Genomic DNA, 21,841 nt, shown 5'->3' with positions numbered 1-21,841 from the left:
ATGTTTACAATAGTAAACATGACAGGATGGGGTGGGCTTGCTATGGTGAACAAGGACTGTTTCTCATCCCGCAGGGTGTGCACAGGAACATACACTTCGTTCGAACTCCTAGTGACTAAAGTTGGGTGCGCTAACCCTTTTTATTGTGTCCTAATTTATCGCCCTCCAGGTTTTAATGGCTCTTTTTTATCAGAATTCAGCAACTTCCTTGCTTCCATAATCAAATTTGAGAAGATTCTCCTTCTCGGTGATTTTAATGTGCCTATAAATGATCCTGCATGTATTTTTGCTGTAGACTTTTTAAAAGTCACTGACTCTTTTAATTTCACCCAACATGTCAGTGGCCCTACTCACATCAAGGGTAACACTCTCGATTTGGTTTTTACCTATGGTCTCATCTTGGACTTCACCGGCTCTGAAGAGCTTCCTGTGACTGATCACCATTGTATCTTTTTGGATTTATCTCTTTGTACTGATTGCACTGTCAACAAGCGTGTTATATCCTCACGTAGGTTATGTGATCGCTCTGCCGTGAAGTTTGCTTCTACTCTCAAAAAGCACTCTGAGTTATTTTCTGTTGATAAGGGAAATGTGAACTCTCTAGTGCACTCTTTTAATTCACATTGCTCAGCTATTTTAGACAGTATTGCTCCCCTGAAATCCCACACTGTAATTTCTGTCAACTCAACCCCCTGGATCAATGATGACATTCGTTCAAAGAGACGTAAATGGCGGAGTGTTGAACGCCTATGGAAGTCCTCTAAGCTCCAAGTCCATCGTGTTCGTTTTAAAGAACTTTTAACAGAGTACAATTCCATGGTCAAAGCCGCTCGTGCAGCTTATTTCTCTGATCTTATCTCCTCCAATAAGAGAAATCCTAAAATTATCTTTGATACTATAAACAATCTTTTGACTCCTCAGACCTCTGTTGTATCTGCCTCCTCAGCCTCAGACTGTAACAATTTTTTATCATTTTTTGTTGAGAAAGTGGCCAGTGTCAGAGCCAGTATCATCCCCTCTTCTGACCCTCCCCCAGTCTGTCCCAAACGTCAACCTATACTGGACAGTTTTGCACCTATCTCCTTACAGGATCTAACTGAGCTCATCAGCATTACTAAATCCTCTTCCAGCCCGTTAGACGTTTTACCCACATCGCTATTGAAAAAAGTAGCTACCTCCATTGGTCCTCCCCTGCTTCATATTATCAACACTTCCCTTGTGTCTGGCTGCTTTCCCTCCTATTTTAAACAAGCAGTTGTCCAGCCTCTTCTTAAAAAACCGAACCTGGATCCTTCAGTAATGAGCAACTTCAGGCCTATCTCCAAGTTGCCTTTCTTATCAAAGATCCTTGAAAAGGTGGTTGCCAACCAACTAGTCCCTGTGTTACATGGACATAACATCCTTGACAAATTTCAATCAGGTTATCGGCAGATGCACTCCACAGAAACTGCACTTCTTAGAGTGTCCAATGACATCATGATGGCCTCCGACACTGGCAAGTCCACTATTGTAATTCTGCTTGACCTTAGTGCAGCGTTTGATACTGTTGACCATCAAATCTTGCTAAATAGGCTCCGTGACCATGTAGGTATTTCCGGCAGCGCTCTTAACTGGTTTGTCTCCTACCTCAGTGGTAGGAATTTCTCTGTTGCTGCTGGTCCTTATACCTCTGATTCAGTCCCTTTGTCATGTGGTGTGCCTCAAGGATCAGTATTGGGCCCAATTCTGTTTTCTTTGTATATGCTCCCTCTCAGCACTATTATCAACAGGTTTAATAGCATTTCTTATCACATGTATGCAGACGATGTTCAGTTGTATTATTCTTTTAATCCAGACAGTAATGACAACCTTAACATACTGCATGACTGTCTGTTCGCAATCAATGACTGGTTAAGCAATAATTTCCTTCAACTTAACGCTTCCAAAACTGAGGTCTTGATTGTCGCTCCTGAAGGTACTGCCGGTAAGATTGCTAAGCGTATTGGTTCTTTGGAATCTAATGTCTGCTCTAACCTGAAAAATCTTGGTGTTATTTTTGACCAGGCCATGCTCTTTGATAAACACATTCTGGCCTTGACCCGCACATGTTTTTTCCATCTGAGGAATATCTCAAAACTGAGATCCATTGTTTCTCATAGAGAACTTGAAATGATAATTCATGCCTTTGTGTCATCACGCCTGGACTATTGTAACTCTCTCTTTCTGTGCCTGAACAAATCTTCTATTGATCGTCTCCAGATTATTCAGAATGCTGCTGCAAGGCTTCTGACAAAAAAATCAAAATATTGTCACATTACCCCTGTACTGGCATCCCTACACTGGCTTCCAGTAAGATTCAGGATCCAGTTTAAGGTGCTGGTTTTAACTTTTAGAGCTCTACGGGGTCAGGCTCCTGAGTATTTGTGTGAGCTGCTTCAGGTGTATGTTCCTGGCAGGTCACTCAGGTCTGCAGGTCACAAACTTTTAATTGTTCCCCATACTAGTTTTAAGACCCGGGGAGACCGAGCCTTTGAGTCTGTTGCACCTAGATGGTGGAACGCTCTCCCCCAGACCCTGAGGGATGCTACATCCATTGCTAATTTCAAAAAGCAACTTAAAACCCACCTGTTCAGGCTAGCGTTCCTTGACCATGTTGAATAATTTGCTGATCATGATCTTTTATGAATCTGTGTTTTTCTCTGTGGTTTTCTATTTGTTGTTTGTGGAAACGACTGATGTTTGAATTCTGTGAAGCACTTTGTGAGTTTTCTCTGTGAAAGGTGCTATATAAATAAACATTATTATTATTATGTTTTAGAGGACATTTGTGAGTGATGTTAATGTCAAGTGATAATTCTGGGATGTCGAAGAGAGTGATTTTCTTCCTTTTTTTCTATAATTCTTAAAAAGCTTATCTTGTATGTGTCCATTTTTTATGTACACATTATACATATAAACTCTGATTTATATGAACGTCACTATGAACAATGCTTTGAAGAAGTGTGTTAACATCTGGGTCACTGGAGTTCAATGAAATGACACAACAAGCCACACACCCTCATTGGTTCACTTAAGCCCCACAGCATCACGCAGAGAGTGTAAAGAGAGGTTAAGGTCAGCGCAGATTTGATGTGTATATGTGTCGTATTTGAGGAGAGAAAGAGATGTGTGTCTGGTCCATCAAGTGACTGGAATGTGTTTGCGTGGGCAGCAATGTTCTGAGCAGCGGGACGTCGCTGAAATATTCCTCTAATTCAGTCTGGAAAAATCAAAAGCTCTAGGGGGAGGCGAGGAGCCGTCACATCATGAGACCACTGCAAAAGCAAGGAAAACAAATTATACAAAGATGACAAGTGAGAGGCCGGGCAGATAGACAGAGATTTGTTCATTTAAAGCTGAACTGAAGTTTTCCTCTTGAAGCACAAACACAATGACATTTAATGTGTTGCTAGGGCGAGGAAAACACACTGGCTACCTTGAAAGTAGTGACTGGGATGCTGACACAACAAAATGATTATATTTAAATGTAAACAACAGTTTCCTTTCTGCTAAGGGGTTGGGTTAATGTGAAAAGTGTGCAAAGAACAGATACAGGATTTAACATATAGCACTGGAAGAAAAACAAACAAAAAGGATTGAGCTGCATATAAAGAAGAAACAAGTGGTTCAGATCCATTTTCTCAAGGGCTTTTGATAAGTACACTTCATGCCATACAATGTTTTTTTCATTCTTCTTTCTGTTTTTTTTTTTCTGAGTATGAAACCTGGATGAGTGAATGGGGAGTGACATGACTCATGCAAAGATCTGCAGGTCTAAATTGAACCTGGGCTGCTTTCTTTGAAGACTATAGCCTCTGTTCATCGGGCACACATCAGTAAGGCTGTTAACACATTCCACAATTTCAGGCCAAAAGTAAGGGCTAGATTTGTTCGGCCTCTACAATTGGGGCTAATCTGGGGCCTGATTTAGCCAATTAGCCAAATAATGCCTGAGTGTGTTGTGTCTGTTGCACCACTTCATGCCTCCCAACAGCGATCGTAGATATCAAACATGTTTTATTGAATCACTAACATTGAATGTTTTACCCTAACAGTCCTAATATTGGTAGTATCCATCTGTATGGACAGCCCAAGCACAATGAGAACCCTCACACTACAGACTGACTGAAAGAAGTCCGTCAACTGGTATCAAACGTACCCAGAGTCAGTTCAGTTAAGTGAGACAGTATAAAAAGATGGGTGACATGACAGATCCCAAAAAATGAAGCACTCTCCCCTACTAACAGGCTGTAGTAAAAGTTATGGAGCCTTGTTTTTTCATGCAAACAAAAAAGTTTAGAATACAAATCACGTTCATCTTAAAAATGGTTTAAGATAAGGGTGGTAATAAGTGGTTTTTGGGTGAAATGCAAAACTATTGTTGCAGTTTGGTTTACTTGAAAAGGCGTTTCAGCCGACCTAAAACGCAAACTTTTGAAAACGGCCTCCAGAGTGGGATTTTTCTGAAACGCTGTTGACACTGTTGTCGTGTAAACAGTAAGCAGGTGTTTTCAGTGGAAACGCTGAAGTCACGCTATGTTTCGGGCAAGTGCATACAACAGTAAAACAGTACTGTTGTTACGGTCGTCATGGACTACCATGTTGAGCTTGTGCTGCTGAATCTGCTGACTGTCTTTCAATGAAATGTGCATCCGTTGCTCCACTTCTGCACTTAAGGGCAGGCGCAGCCATTGTAGCAGTTGTGCAGCCAGAGTCTGCGCAGTAGAGACGATGAGGGATTCTGGGAGAATCCGAGTGGTGCTGGGTGACAAAAATAATCACTTCCTGACATATTTTACAATCCCTGAAAAAAATACACAAGAAAGGCAGCCGTTAATCATCGTTAAACATTACATAAAACCTTGTTTTAACCTCGTATAACTAATAAAAATGAAACTTTTCAGAAAAAAGAAGACTTGAATACAAGGCAGCCAAATGATATCTTCAAATCACCACAGCAATCGGAGGTGAGAAACATTTCTACGAGGTGTATTAATTTTTTCAAGTTTGACCACAGCTCATCTGGAATGGCTGGAGAGACAGATTTTTTAACCTATACTGCAGCCAGCCACCAGGGGGAGCAGTTTTTGTGGAGACCTCACTTCAAGCGGAGCAAGAGGACATTTTTTTTTTTGTTTTTTTTACAGTCTATGGTATTCACCAATACACCAGATGATCGGCCCAACTCTACTTTGTGGAGATCTTACAAAAGCAGCTTCTGAACAAGACAGTTAGAGCGCCAACTACAGGCTTGCCATGCTTACTACAGAGTTTTCAGTCCCTCAGCTTTTCTGTGTAAATGCTGATTTTTTTTCTCTCTACTTTCGCATTTTTGGATTAATCGTTGTGCTAACAGGGCCTAATGGTTGGTTGAGGAATTTTAATGGGGAATAAGTGGTACGATTGGCAGCTTGGTTGGCTGCAGCTGTTTGCACTGGATGATTTGGGTTGAGGTGAAACCAACAGTAAAGTGTAAAGAATGCAGTACCACAACTCTCCAAAGCTTGAGTGTCTGTTTCAAACTAACATTATAGTCTCTTCTATGGGACTCAGCTTTATGGCTTTATTGTTCAGAGTAAAGGACATTGCTATAAGCTGATGCTGATTTACAGATTCTTGTCTTCTTTAAATGAGCGAACAGAATATATCTGTACCTTCAGCAGCTGTATTTTAGATAACTTTTGTATTATTGAAGAGAATGGGTGTGGGAGGTGTGTCGTCCATCTTTTTTAAAATTAAAGGTTATAGTTGGTTGTATCTGTTCATAAAAGCACTTTTAAAAATCAAAATCAAGACCAGTGTCAGTACAATTTTTACAGGATGACAGAAGCCTTTGAATCATTCTGATGCCGTAAGAATAAAACTAAAATTCTTTTATCACTAACATTGAATGCATTTCTTCTTTGGGTAGTTTAGTTGAAGGTGACATATTTTTGGCACAAGAAATTTTCCCTCTAAGTTTTTTTCTTCATGTTCTTGCTGGTGAACCAGGGCCACTAAAAGATGATTTTTAACACAGCAAGAGCTGCTAGCAATCTGACAGTTGTACAATGGAGGGTAATATCATGTCCCTCCCTGCTGTTTGCATTTAGAACTGTCAGTCCAAGTGTCATGCATGGTCTCTGCACACTGCAAATCCCTCAACACTTTATGATCCCATCTATGTTCCCTGTAATAGTATCTGTTATCTCACTGCTTCAGCTGATCTGCCTTTAATTACTTTTATAGAATATACTATATGCTGCTCGGGTAAGAACAAAACAACTTGTCTCTGCAGGGGAGATATGGATGAAGGGGAGGAGAAACCCAGCAGAGAGAAAAGGGCTGGAGAAACTGGAGGGTGAAGTCCTGAATAAAAGATGAGGGAAAAGCAGTTTAAGAAGCAGAGAGATCAGTGACTCCAAGCACAAACACACTAACAGCTTGACAGGCAAAGTCAACACATGGCGTTTTCATCTGGGTATGATCGCTAATTCTGATTTAGCAGAAGCTCAGCTCTGCTGCTTTTTCAAAAAGTTTTATGGGCCCTGGGCGTAAATGATGGGAAACACTTTGATGTCACAATCTTAATTTCACTTCTGTGGTCTGTGTGTGTATCTGTCAGTGTGTTTATGTGGGTAGCTGTCATGTGTTCTTCTAAAAAACACACACAGAGGGCATCTCCAGCTGGGCGGAAAAGAGGTCAGAGGAAGTGTTATGACTTCACACAGAGAGCTTAACCAGATCAAACGCTAATAACAGATATTAAATCACATAATTTTGATGAAAACACATAAACTTGCGGGCTAATCCTGCACAGTGGGGAAAACTTCAGTACAGTTTTGATTAAAAAAAGTCTGTGAATCCTTTGGAATTTTCTAAAGTTTTGCTTTAAATGGCCACAAAATGTGCTTTTGTCTTCATCTAACCTACAAAAAAAGACAAATATAATCTGCTTGAACTAAAACGACACAATTATATTTTTTCATGTAACACACCATGTAAACATTCACAGTGCAGGGTGGGAAAAGTATGTGGAACCCCAAGCTAATAACTTCTTCAAGAGCTATCTAGAGCCAGGAGTCACCTGGAGTCTGATTGTGAAGTCTACCAAAGGATCTAGTCAGAATCAGACTTCTGGCTTAGAACGTCTCACTCTGCTTGGATAGGCAGCTCTGTGTCCTTTTAAGCAAACCTGCATGCCTATCAAACTAGTTTTGGTCCATCAGAAGAGGAAGTGACATCCTAACAGTGATGGCCGAGATAGATGTAGCTGTAGCTCTCTATTTTTTTTATATGTGTACGTGCCATGGTGTTTGTTTGTTGTGTTGGAGCCATGGACTGTCACCGTCATCTACTTCCTCTTCTAGCTGAACACTTAGGTGTACCAAGACCCATCAAGTCCTGCCAAATCCATCTACAGTCTGATATCAATCACATTATCTAGGCGTCTAATTAGCTATGCATTGTCCAATTTTGGAATGACAGAGCTGTTTACATACATTTCAATCATCTGATCTCATGCTGACTAAGCTCATAGTTTGATTTCTGAAGCTGCATGTAAACGTACTGACTACAATTTCATGGCTAGCTAGCTTTACTGTTCTTCACTTTATGCAATGACCAAGGGGCAACATCCAGTTAGTTAAAATGAAGCCTATGTGGAAGTGCTAAAGTTGCTGTTCATTGAGAATCCGCTTGAGGCTGGCTGAAGAAAGACCGGAAGTCACGTACACACCCAGCCATAAAAGGTGACTTTTAAAGCATTAAAAAGCATATTTACAGCCTGGTTCAAAAACGGCTTGGGTCTGAAACGCTGATTTCACTATTGGCACACATTGTACGGTAAGTGAATTTTTTTCTAACCCGCCAGTTTAGAAGTTATTAGGATCGTTTGATTGTCTGATCAGGTCACATGACAGACATGTCCCCTGTAGCTGTTAGAAAGGAAACTCACAGCAGGCGTCATAGCAACTGTGGCTGCATCCACGGATTAGCTTCATTTCATGTTGTGACATTGCAGAGGCTACGCCCATGTTTTACACAGTCTATGGTAATGACTTATAAAATGTTTTTATTGTTTTGGGGCACTGGTTGCTGTGGGTTAAGCATACACCATATCCCACACTTCTCTCCGTATTTCCTCTTTCCTCAGCCGTCCTATCCAAGAAAACAACAAGTAAATAACTAAAAGAAAGTTTTCAACATTTCAAACACTGGACTGTAATGTGTAGTAGTTCAAATGTATGCATAATGTAGCCTGTCTTATGTGTTTTGCTTTGATTGATTTAAGGTAAGGAAAGCAGTTAAGTGCCCTGAGTCATGCTAATGCAAGCATGCTACCATGCTAACAATGACAAAGCTACGCAGGCTCATGGTGTTAGTTTATTTTGTGAGGATATACTAACATTGCAGTTGATGCAAAGTAATACAGAAAGTCATTGTTAAAATTTAGAGTGATTGTAAAGGCCATAAACCTGTGCTTTTGTTATCACATTACTGAAACCCAAGTGTAAACTGGAAGAGAAAAACTTGGTGCTGAACACTTCTATTTGGGAAAGTTACATCTGTAAGAGCTTTAATGCTGTCATCCTTATATATCCAAACATGTGCTAGCACAGGAAACATGTGCCACATGTGTTTGCAACATCTGTCTTCTGATCATCTGCAAACACAATGTCAGTCAGAGTGATCGAGAGTGTCTGGTGTCTGCTAAACCCGCATGCACTCACAGCTCCAGCAACTGGAAAGTGATGAAAACTTATGACAAACTGGCAAAGACTTTTTAGAGACACTTTTGTGTACATTTGAAGGAAACATAGTTCTTTTTTTGAAATGCTTTGGTTTATCATTTTATGGGACATACACAGGCAGGAACAAAAAAAAAAAAAAACTCATGTGAAAGCCACATATAATGATCATTCAGGATTTATTCCAGGAGAAAGACAAATGAAACACAATCAGTCGCTCTGGCCTGTGTCGTCATGGTAGCTCTGATATGTGCACATGATTGTCGAAGGCATCGGATATACAAGCCCCATAAACAGAAAGTTATCATCTTCATTATCCCAGCACAGTAGATGCTGTGGTAGTGGACAGTGCCTGTTCTGAGACATGAGGGTGTCGTCGGCATAACGACGGTGCACAAGATGGGAGTTTGTTGGGGTCACATGCAGAGAGTAAATACGACTCAGGAGGCCATGGACGAGGACACGCAGGGAGACACAGACTCCAGGAAGCAGATTATTTTAAGTTTCAGTCCTTCATACAATCATCAAGAGAGAAAGCAACTCTTGTTATAGCTGAGACTTAAGGGTCAATACAAAGAACAGTTTAAACTACAGAAGTCAAGAACTGCAATTAGCTTTGTAGCTAGATTTAGCATTGCTAACAGAAATCTGGTAAGTTTTCAGTGTAATATTATAACCCCTCAAGTATTTGGCAACAATAAGGAGACATAAATGTGACATAAATAATTTAAGTAAACACATTTCATTGGCTAGTTCAAGGACAAACAATGAAAAACTAGATTTAAAATGTAACTTGAGTAGCACACATGCTTTACTGACTATGCTAGCAAAGGAGTACACTATATAGCTGACAATTTACTCTACTTATATTTACTGGAAGCAGTGCTCATAAAAGGTTCCCTTTGTGTTCTACATTTGAATATATGAGAGAAAGAATACCCAACTTTGTTAAAGCTGAGCTTTAGATAAGCTATGAACTGCTAAGTAGAAAAGATAATGTGATACAGTAAAAGATATTCTGAATAAATGAAAATGTAAAAGTCTATTACACTTTACTTAAGAGAGAATCCAACCAAATCATGTTTTTAAAAATGTTATTTCTTTTATCTGTTAATAAAAACAGTTTGATTGAGGACTATTACTATAGAAGAAAAATGAACAACGTCAAGAATAAACTTGTGATGTTATGAGAAAAAAAGTAAAGTCTGATCTTCTTTTCAAAACAATCTACAGCATTTTCACCCACAATTATTACATTTTTCCAACCTTCATTCACAAAATTCTGCGTGGTATTAAATGAATTTGTGTATCCCTCTTAAAACTGTTTGCAGGACTGAGACTCAATACTCTGCTTTGTGTGGACTCTGGCACCTCAACCTGTGAATGGCTTTACATACTACAAAGGTACTAACATTATACAAGGGCATATAAGATAAACACTCATTGGTGATGTTGAATTCTTGTAGCATTTTTTTTAACATGCTTGTGTTTTCATCTTTTTTGACAATGCAGCTTTGAACTGTCTCTGTTTAAAAAAGGTTTAAGGAGTGTGAGCACAAAGAGGAGGAAGCAGGAAAAGAGCAGGCCGCAGCCGCCCGTCATCCTTAACAGTGTGTTTCTTATTCAATCACAGCTTTGGATTTCTTCCTTCAGAATGGCAGAAACATAAGCCTGAGTTCAGTAAACGTTGCTTTCACTTGAAGTCGGCCTGACATAAACACTAACATGTGCTGTCAGGTACACTTAAGTGCTTGTGAAACACTGATGGCATTAAACTGCGTTGAGTAGCTCTGCGGGTGGCAGCCACACAGAGCTGGACAGTTCGTGAAAGCAAACTGCAGTGGGGAACAAAGAGAATCTCTGCTTTTTTTGTTTTTTTTACATGAAACATTCCATAGAGAATACAATCAACTTCTCTCGACACACACGCACACACACGCTCTCTGATCCACTCTCACATGCCTGAACAACAAACCTTTTTAAATGTTGAAAATGATCATTCATATTCACATATATTTACAGTAGCATCAATTGTGCTGAAATATTCATTCAGAAAAAAACCTTTTTTTTTTACAGCAGACATAAATAACCACAGAGCAGCATGAACCTGAACTCTGCCTGCCTCACATTTACATTCATAAACCCAAACATCCAGACTGACAACATCACATGTAACGAAACAGACTCTTACAGTGTTAGCTGATAATACATTAATATCATCAGTGCTAGAGAAAAACCTGGTAGGCTGCTTTAACAGTGTGGCTCATTAAGAACAAATGATTGTTTACGGATTAAAGTAGCCAAAAAAGTCTCATTTTAACTAATTCCCCTCACTTTTTTAACTACAGGTGCTGATTTTTACCCCTATCCTACTATCAAGAAAAAAACATCCACAACACTTAAACTATATAGAAAATGCATAGCAATCACATGGTATGAAGCACAGTTACAGTGAGTACTAATAAGTTTAAGGTGATGATGGGAATAAAGCCCTTTCATGGTTTAAAACCCCTCTTAGTACATATGAGTAATTGCATGAACTATCTTAAGAGTTTTGTCAGAAGAGGAAATGAAACGTGAATCACACTTTGAAGCAACATCAGAAACAAAACGTATTTCTGAGCTGTCAAGTCATGCAGAAGAAGACATGGATGCTTTAGAGATGATTGCACTCCTGTAAAAAATCTTGTCCCTTTGTTGTAACTGTACCAGATAGTTCAAGCTTCAACCTTCTATACATATAGCTGCAATGTTTGTTATAATTATGTCACTGTTGTTACCACAGATGCAAGTTCAAGTGCTTCAACAGCAATGTAGTAGAATGGTTGCGTCTGGAGTCTTTGAGAATAAAGGGTTAAAAAGGAAAAGAGAAGTCTGTTAAAAGGCAATTCCAACATGGTGAAACATTTTCAAGCAAGGAATATATTTATCTCACAGACACACCCCGTAACCTGCTGAAAATGATTTTGGCACCCTTTGTCTCTGAAGCTGAGCCACTTTTTTCTTTCTTTTTTTAAAGTTTCATTTTTGAGCTTTTATGGTTTTACTCAGCATAAAAGCATAAACAGGTTTGCAAAAAATAATTATTGGCAATCTACTTTTTAGGGCTAGGATGAAATGCTACTCTCATGACTTGATTCAAATTGCGATTCTTTGATATTTACGTTTTTTAGTTTGCTCTCAACACCAGACTATGGGAAAAAAGTTAAATGATGATGATAATATCTACAGACTATATCAGGAGCCATATTTTCCCATAAAATCACGTAAGAGGGAAGCATTTCGCCCTCTGCTGGAGAAAAGTGGTAACTTTTTCCAATCCAGTTTATAAACAAAGAGTGAAATGAATAATTTGAGTGTGAAAAAACAACAATTTTTTGACAAAGAATCACAATTCTGATACTGTCAAACAAAAAATCACGATATATATATTGATTTTTTTTCCCTCAGAGAAGACATAAAAAGTTTAGGTTTCGAGCTAATAACTATTAGCGAAGGTTCCAGACAACAAAATGAGTGACTCAAAGCTGGTCACAGGCCAACAAAGCATGTTGGAATTGTCCTTTTAGAGATTTTAAAAAAAAAGAAAAAAAAAAAGGCTGCTGGTAAAAACAAACCATGAATTAAACATTACGCATTCAGTGTCACAACACTTGGGAGTTACCTGCACATAGTGGCACAGTCAGCCCAAGGTGAATCTCAGAAAACATGGGTGAGATTTGTTTTACTGTTATCTTAAATGTAAATTTATTCCAGTAGGTGAATCACACCTTCCTGAAATTATAAACAGAAGTTACACTGACTATGAATCATTTTTCATACACTCTGCATCACTCTGTGTACCAAAAAACAGAAAACATTAGGATGTGAGAAGGGGATCAGAGGTCAACGCATTTTGCTCCAGATTAATTTGCAGCTGGAGTTCAGCCCTTAATTTGAGTTCATTTCATTCTCAAACAGCTTCGTTTCCAGACTAGTTGGGTTCTAACTAATTAAAAAGTTTTTATACATAGCTCTACTCTTTGGCTAGAATGTACACTGAGGGGATCAGTAGAAATACATCTGAGAAAAACACGACGATCTGATATGTGTGGGTAAGCACTGTACAGTGGGAAATTGTAAAGTTCTGCTCTTATTCATGTCTAAAAGGCCATTACAGATGGAGACAAAAGCTAAGCTACTGTAGTCATGTCAAAGTAAAGTTCTCACAAAATAATTTGAAAGTATGTATGTCACAATCTAACAGTGTAAGAAAAAGAAAATGGACTTCCTGCTTTGGACTTAAGTGATTCCATCATGGCAGCTGAGAGCGCCCTCTACAGACTCACTCAAGTGAGGGTCACAAAGCATGCCACCTCCATATTGACAAATGGGACATGGATAAAACAGAAAAATCAAAAATGATTTGAAAGAAGTTTTCTCCAATATGGTTTCTTGAAGTTGAGCTAGCTTTAACCGTGTTAATTTCTATCCAAGTGTTTATCTAAGATTAAAAAAGCTAGTAAGAGCCTCTGTGGCAAAATTGCACCCCACCAAGTAGTGTACACTGTAGAGGAAAAACAGCAAGAGAAACTTAATGAATTCTTTAGCCAGAGTCATTGAGCTATTTGTGAGTGTCTGCTTCACACAGAAACAAGAATCTGTTGGTTTACACAAAGAGCCAGACTTCACAACAGCTACACACGCAAAGGACAGAACTCATAGTAGGAGGTATTTCAGCTTCACTTTTGTAGAACTGGAGTAGATGAAGATTTCTCATTCATCCTTATATATAATTTATTCTAACAACTGATTAATATCTGTGTGATGTTGGAGCGCATGGAACTACTGGACAGAGCTGAAACCAACCAATCCTCTGTGTTTTTTTTCTTGACTTTCCCAATAAGAGAACTCTGTTGTGGAGTTTCATGACCAGGGTGTGCAATAACCAAACAAAAAAGCCAATGAATGACAAGAATGCAGTGTATGAGAATCTAGTCAGAAACAGCTTTAAGTCTTTGTGGGATAAGTTTTTAAAGTATGAGGCCTTAATAGTCACAAATAAATACTCAGTTTTCAAAAGACACAACAACGCAGAAGTAAGTGCAGAGCTAACATCTTTAGCCCTGACCATCAACTGTGATGCCACAATGACTGAAACAAATCACTTACAGAAAAACCTAAACCAGGATATCTGGATTTGCCAGCTCACAGTGTAGCTGCAGTTTTCCCTGAGCACTTCTGAACTGGGTGCAGCTTGAAGATGCAAAAAAGTGAGATCATGGCTTTTTAAAGGGGGACGGAACAGGCAGCTGATTCTCCATCTTGGATCTGATCTCTGAGGACTCATGTGGGAGGCAGTTGAATTTCTCAGAGATGGTTTGAAACCTTCACCATCTTGAAACTCGGCTGCGCTGCTTCGGGCTCCTTTCGGAGATTTAATGGCTAACTGTCAAATGGCTAACATTCTGAACTGGAGGCAGTTTTCCAGAACATTCCTTTATCTTTCCTTTCCTTGAGCTGCTGCATGCTAATAACCTCTGTGTGGCCCTTAAAGGGTGATTCTTATAAAAGTCTCATTAAGTAAGAAAATAATAAACACATCAGAAAAATTCAGACAAAGCTCTTTCACCCACTAGAGAATTTTTCTTTTTTTCTTTTTTTTTTTTAAATAAAGCTTTACAATCTCTACTTGGATTGTGGATGTTGGCTTATCTGTGTCTCAGAACTTATCTGACATTCTCTGTGCAAAATACATAAGGGGCTAACTCATGTTTCCATATCTGAACAGTCGTATGGTACTTTTAAAGCACTTCTTAAAGCATACAAACAAATAAGTTCATAAGAACTTATAACATCTCTTAAAGGTGTTATATGAAGACTTTTAGCAGAGAGTAATCATTGTCATATCAGCCACAGATCTGCATGCTGAGCAGCTACTAGATTGGATTTGGAGGGTATGTGTTGGATAGCTTTATGGCACACAGCAGTGGAAGGATGCTAGTGCAAAAAGTGCAAAATAGAGTGAAAACAGAGACACTTAAAAAATGCTCCTACGATGAAAATTTTTTGTGATTATGACGCAACAAGTCCTCTCAGCCAAAAGTACCCAAATAGCAAATTATATGTGGCTACAAGACAATAATTACCCCCTTTGGTTAAAGTTACTTATACCACCTTTAAAATAAATATTAATGATAACAAAAAAGAAAATCCAGTTGCCAACAGTCAAACCCAATAAAGGAAAAGAGCTAAATAAATGATGGAGGACAGGCTAGAGTCAGGAGGGAAGTTGATGTTGACTGACAGTGACTAATATAACACCACCTGCATTACGCTGAACCTATCATCATTTCTCAATCCTGCAGAAGTTGACATCCATTCAGATCAAGCAGCAATCACACACAGCCAGCCATCCAAAGATCACCAGTGAGAGTCTGAGGCCGTGCTGTTGCTGATTCCATAACGGCATCCTGGTGGATAGGTGTAGGTTTACAGCATTGTGCTGTGTGGCTTTAAACATTGGTGTGGGGGGAAGTCCTCTGCTCTCCCGGGAGCAGGGCGGGGAACTGGTTGGGCGGCGCATCCAAATGGAAATGCATTGAAAAGAGGCAGGCAACAAGACGAAGAAGAGGAGTTCTCCTCCTGTCACCCTTTCGCTCTTTTCCTCACAGCGCCGTGGCCTCCCAGCTGGTTCCCCGCGGGACCTGGCGTCACTTGGTCTCTGTGAGCACCGGGGCCGGAACTGCTGAGGGATGTGGCCGGTTCAGCTCGGCTCCAGCTGCGGGAGAAGAAGCGGCGGACGCCAGACTGCAGGGCGTGGCTGGTGTGGTTACACCTGAGAGAGAAGAAGCCACAGATGGAAGAGCGGCACTTATCACAAAGTGTATCACTTTAGCTTAACAGGAGCATTTTGTCAACGAAACCACGCAACTTTTTGTTTAGACTTTCCTTTTTTACTTTTCACATGAGTGAATTATAACAATACAAGGCTTACACTGATAAACTTAAAATATTAATTTTATCATCTAAGACAGAAGTTAACAACTAACTTTCTTGGAGTGCTGCAAGGATAATAAGGAAATATTTGAGGCACTTTTTGATTTATTTTAGGTACTTTGCCTTATTTTTTACTAGCAGCTGCTAGTTAGCTCTATAAGCCAACATTTGCTGGATCAAACAGTGTGTTTGGCTTTTGACATAACACAAAACAACACTACTAGGATAAGGAATTGTGCCCACTGCAAAAAATTAAATTTTTATTAAGTGTTTTGTCTTGTTTTAAGTAAAAATGGTCTTATTAAACTCAACATGAGCCACATTAAACTTTTCAGTCCAGAAGAATCTCTTGTTTGAAGTTTTTAAAAGACAAAAATGAGGTCTGAATTTCTTGCAACAAGTAAAAAAAATCTTCCAATGGAAGTAAAAAAAATTGCTAGAAAATTTCCTTAAAACTAGAATGATGTCTTAATCCGAGTAACTTTTATCTTGTTCCATTGGCAGATTTTTCAACTTGTTACAAACAATTCAGACCTCATTTTTGCCTTTATCACAAAGCCACTCCTGTCAGCTTTGTGATGGGACAAATACTCCTCTTAACTAACTCTGAGCTGTTGAGTCATTTTATGAATTTACTGAAGTTAAACTTTAACCACTAAAATAAAATGCAGCCAAAAAACTCAGCAATATAACTCGGTTATGGATGGTAAGCTAGCCAGCTAGCTTGCGTGGCTGGCTAGCTGGTCTTCCTTTAACAAATATCAAAGCAGACATTCATTCAGACATTAATAACATGTAATCTATTTATTTTGCTATCTAGAAAAACTTATAATAAAAGAAAGATAGGATGTAAACATGAAGGATAACTCTTACCACAGCCCTGGAAAGACACATTTGGCTTGTGCGTAATCCTGGGCTGAAACGCTAGGTTGCGCTTGCTAAGCTAAGGGTGCTTTTAAGCAAATGTAAAATTGGTTACCTCTTAAACTTTTGTGAAACACGTCTTGGCTTCATGGACAAGCAGATCCCACTGACTCATACTCACATTCCTTGCGAGGAGCTGCTATGTTGTTGTCTGTGGAGGGTTTGTTGGCGGCCATGTTGGTGCTCTGGCTCTGTGCCATCTGGTCGGTGTTTTGGCTCTGGGGCGGCTGGTTCTGGCTTGCAGGGCTCTGGCTCTGGCTCTGGACGGGTTTCTGTATCTGGCCCGGCCTGTTCGTTGTGTTGGAGGCGTCCATGCTGCTCCCCATGCTGCTGCCAAGCTGCAGCCGCCTCATGTGCCTAACCACTGCGGTGGCATTGAACGCTTGCTGGAGACGAGTGGTATAAGGAAGATAACAGAAACAGAAAGCCATCACTTTGCATCAGCTCCATCATAAATGCCACTGAGATAAGCAACTATACTTAAGGGGAGCTGTCATAGCCTCATGAGCAGATTACATTCAGTATGCATTATTCAAATAGGTTTGGTTGTGACATTAAAGCAAGGGATGTAAACCAGGTAAAAGAAAATGGAGAAAAAAATAATTACTACTGTAAAATAAGGAATCGTTTTATTTATTGACATTTTTATGTCCATCCTGATCTCAGGGCATCACAAGTGTATGGCATAAGAAGGAATATGTTTGAGATTCCTCACAGATAATGTCATAGAAAGTTTAAAAATGTGATTCTTCATTAATAGTCGCTTTGAAGCTGGAGACAAGAATCTGCTTTCAATGAGCCTGTGCAAAATATCCCGTGATATGGTCTTCTGGTGCAGTTTATCTTTCATTAAAACCACCTGGCGTTCAAGTATTACACGAGTTTGATGTGCTTTTAACACCTTGAGCTGGAATTGACAAGCAGTGAGGAGCAGGTCCTAAAGAAAGGTAAATTTGTTTCAGGTCTGCAGCAATCTCCCTCTTGTTAAAGTTTTAGGAGAGAGTCCTCAAGTCAAGTGAACCATAAACCTCACAGCAGGCCAGGTTTTTACAACTAAGTGATTCATTTTCTCAAATGCAGACGATTGTGTCAGGAGTAGTGCTGGAGTTTTACAAAAGTCTGCAGCACCGGAGCCAAAACCACAAAGTGTAAACAGCAGTAAACATCGTTTACCCTCCATTTGCTCTTGGCGAAGTTTTTTCTGATTTGCCGGCTGACTGACTCATGGATGTTCTTGCAGAGTGCTGTATCCCCAGCAATCCTATACACACACACACACACACACACAAACACACACACACAGACACAAAAACACACAGGAAAAATCTCTCTGTAAACACTTCTGAATATACATCAATACATGCATTGATTTTGTCTCTTTTTGCACGACTGTGTTTGAGATTCTGTGTGTGTGTGCGTGTGTGTGTGTGTGTGTTGCTCACCAGGGGTGTCTGAGTGCCTGGTCACAGGTGAAACGCTTGACTGGATCTTTTTCCATCAGACTGCTGATGAAATCCTTGGCTGGAAGAGAGAGAAACATGACCAATCCCTCAAAGGTCAATAACTTTAGATACACAAACAAAAAAGAAGTTTAAGCAGCATTTTGAATCGAGCCTTTGGATAACCTCTCTAAAAACAGACCATGGATCATGCTGACTAACATGACTGTCAAATTACCATCTGACTGAAGAGCAGTTTTTTTCCTTGCTGTTTGTCCCAAACCGGCCATCTGTGCAACATAATCTTTCCAGAACCAGGACTTAGTCTACAGCCAGTGTAGTATCATCGTGAGGCTGTGCTCTTTGCAAGATGCTAAGCCCAACATGCTAACACAACCACAAAACAAAGCTGCAAGATGGCATAAGCAGTTACAATCATATAAATACCATTTTTGTTTTGCACATTAGCTGTATAGCTTTAAACACAATGCACAACTGTGATCAATGGTAAGATCCTTTAAATTAAAGGATATTTATCAGGAAGTTTTATTTTTAAATTGTACACATTTAACTTTTAACATAATGATTTTGTTACATAAACAATGAAGTATGGTCCAAAATGATGACAACTTCACTGAACGTGGACCCAATTCACCAAATGACAATCCATCCAAAAAGTGTTGAGACAAAGAATTAAAAAAACAACATGGCTGACAAAAACTGTGAAATTGTGAAATCAGTGCAACTTCCAGTGAATATGTGATAGTGAGACTTATAAGTTTTCTACCAAAAATCTGTATCTTGTGCTGAAGTCAAAGATGAAACACCCAAAATGTTGTGAATCAGCCTCATAAAGAAATAATAGAGAATTGGAGCAAACAACTTAATGTGAAAACTCTGCGATTCTATCTATAAACCCAGCTCTGTTTAAATAAAACCTAATTTGATGCTCCATCTAACAGTAGATGCTGTACAATTCCCAGTTTTTGGATGTTTCCTATTATTTTTAGGGATTTATTTTGCTTTTATTGATATTGACACAAAAGATGTGATAAAAAGAAAGGGATGGATCGTGTCGCTGTGATGAGGACTGCAGCCCCTAGACTTTAGATGCAGCCTCAAACTGCCGATGACTAATGGTCAATGGCCAAGATAAACATGTGTTACACACACACACACACACACACACACACACACACACACACACACACACACACACACACACACACACACACGCACACACACACACACACACACACACACACACACACACACACACACACACACACACACACACACACACACACACACAAACAACACAGAGTCCTAAATACATCATAAAGAGGAGGTATGTGATCTATATGTGCCACATGGTGGGCAGTGAAGGATGATGGGAAAAGGGGAAAAAGAGCAGAGAGGTTACCTGAGTCTGATATGTCGTCCCAGTACGGCGCGTCAAACTCGTAGTCAGCCTTCAGGATCTGCTCAAACAGCTTGGAGTCGTTCTCGTCATAGAACGGAGGATAACCACAGAGCCTGCAGACAGGACGGTTACTCAATCAATGATTCACCAACGCATTCGGTCAGCTGTTTAGTCTGTTTTTCTGTTAGTCATTAATTCATTTGTTAGTCATTATATTTTAGACCAAACCACCCTCCCTTCAGTTTTTTGGTAACTAATTCACCCATTCATTCAGTCAATAATTAATTCACCCTGAAAGGAAAGATGAACTGTCACTTAATTGAATTATAAAATCAAAGGACTGTAACCATCAGCAATTGTATATTTGGCTCCTCCACTGCAATAATCAGTGCAAATAAACAGTGAAAAGAAAATGGGAAATTAATTAAGCACTTAAATGGGAGAATGATAAACATACTGATTGAAAATGAATGAAGCTTTAGTCAAACATCAATTTAACTATTTTGACGGCTAACAAAGTCAGTCCAGATTCGGACTAAATAAAACAAAGTTTATAAGGACCAGCCTCACACAAAGCTCAATGTTTGGTAGCCTCTGTTTTTCTGTGATAAATTTGTGTTAAAGCTCTTGAATGGACTTTTTTGCTTACATAGAAATATAAATGTCTCTACTTTAACAACTGCAACAATGAAGAAGATCATCAGAAAGAAGACAGAATGTTTTCAAAGGGTGACTTTTTCTGCCTGCCACCTCTGCCACAGGGTAAATGTCAGGAAAGCAGATCAACACCTTTAAAAGGTTTCAATCATTCTTCATCATCATAACTTTCGCATATTTAAAAAAGGGGCAGATTAGAATTTTCTGTCAAAGAAGTAAGACAAAGAAAGAAATTATAACCAGAGGGTTCCTCGCAGAAGCAGCAATACAATGTGTTTCATATGTGACACTACAACAAATAAGGACAGTCAAATAAAAATAAAAGAACACAATCAGATGACTTAAACTTTAGTTTTTTAGAACATGTTAACTTTTGCAGACCCCTTTACCTGCCTTATAAACCACTTATGAAACAATTTATTGCTAAAATGACACATTAACTACAGTCCTTCATAGTATAATGCTCATTACAAAAGCTTTGTTGGTTGGTCTTTATTTAATTCATGTTGTCATACATATAGGTATATGTACAATATGAAAAAATCTTAAGACTTTTTCTTCTTTGTGCTTCTTTTCATTTGTTTATTACATCTGTCTCTTCTCTCACAAAATATTGAATTAACACATGATGGGAAAAAAAACTGTTTGCCAGCATGCCTTTTAACTTTCCATTACTTCAAAACATTTCACAAACATTTTTACACTAAACAAGAGAACAAAAACATAATAATATATATATATTTTTTTTCAAAAATCTATACTATCTTGTATCCCTTTATTTGTTTGATATTTTCGGTTTTGATATATATATATATATATATATATATATATATATATATATATATATATATATATATATATATATATATATATATATATATATATGTTTTTTTCCTTTTTTAAAAAGGACTAAAATAAAAAGATTAATGTGCGTTCTTGATTAACTAGACATGACGATGCTATCACACCAGGTCTAAGTATAAAATTGGTGTCGGCTGTTGTAAACTAAATGTTGGATTTTTTTCCCAAAAGCCCCCAAAAACAACAAAAATAGCAACAAAACAAGATAAGGCACTGTCCAGTTACTGTATGAGTGTGCTACACCTACTCGGTCCTCCTCCACGCCAGGCTCTGCTGCTGCTGCTGCTGTATCTGCCAACCTCCAGCCCCAGCCTTCATCAGGGAGCTCAGTGTTTGTGGAATTGTAAAAACAAGTTGGCAAAAGTGTGCAGTAAATTTGCAGCCATAGGGGGCCGCCTACACGTGACATTTTATGGTTGTTGTTGTTGGACGTTTACTATTTAATTGTAGCTTTAAATTAACAGGTTTTCTCTATTCTGGGTATATTTTGCTGTAAGTAGTAGTAGCAGTCGTTGGAGAAGTAGAGAGATATGCAGTGAAGAGTTCTGCCTGCGTGTGACCAAGAAAGTTACACCACCTCTCTTATGAACTGTTTTCTTGGATGTTAACATACTATTTTGACTTGAAGAATTCTTATTATTCAACCTCTAAACTGATATCCATGACTGTCAGACAACAGCAATTTTAAAATAACAATGACTACATACGTTCAAGGGGTAAAATTCTCCCTTTGTCTGTCACTTCTGTAATTTGGGGTTTATCACACCCCCTATGCGCTGCCCTGTTGGCCATGGCTGCCTTTTGCAGCAGTT

General features: G+C 39.0%; 1 protein-coding gene across 2 annotated transcripts in view; it reads right to left on the bottom strand.

Annotated features, from left to right (window-relative positions):
• Window positions 1–8,541: 8,541 nt before the first annotated feature.
• Window positions 8,542–21,841, bottom strand: part of camk1da (calcium/calmodulin-dependent protein kinase 1Da) — an 86,107-nt gene continuing 72,807 nt past the window's right edge. For both annotated transcript variants that reach the window (XM_074698122.1, XM_074698121.1), the window contains 5 exons: window positions 19,512–19,624; window positions 18,092–18,170; window positions 17,823–17,910; window positions 16,771–17,035; window positions 8,542–15,564 (listed from right to left, as the gene is read on the bottom strand). In XM_074698122.1, coding sequence (XP_074554223.1) covers window positions 15,440–15,564; window positions 16,771–17,035; window positions 17,823–17,910; window positions 18,092–18,170; window positions 19,512–19,624 — 670 coding nt within the window. In that variant the 3' untranslated portion in view covers window positions 8,542–15,439. The remainder of the gene's footprint in view (window positions 15,565–16,770; window positions 17,036–17,822; window positions 17,911–18,091; window positions 18,171–19,511; window positions 19,625–21,841) is intronic.

The sequence above is a fragment of the Halichoeres trimaculatus genome, unplaced genomic scaffold (assembly GCF_033239565.1).
Source record: "Halichoeres trimaculatus isolate MK-OKI-2021-1 unplaced genomic scaffold, fHalTri1.1 fHalTri1_scaffold_21, whole genome shotgun sequence".
In the NCBI taxonomy this organism is placed as follows: domain Eukaryota; kingdom Metazoa; phylum Chordata; class Actinopteri; order Labriformes; family Labridae; genus Halichoeres; species Halichoeres trimaculatus.
Note: the sequence above shows the minus strand (reverse complement) of the source record. Positions and strands in the feature narration are given on the sequence as shown.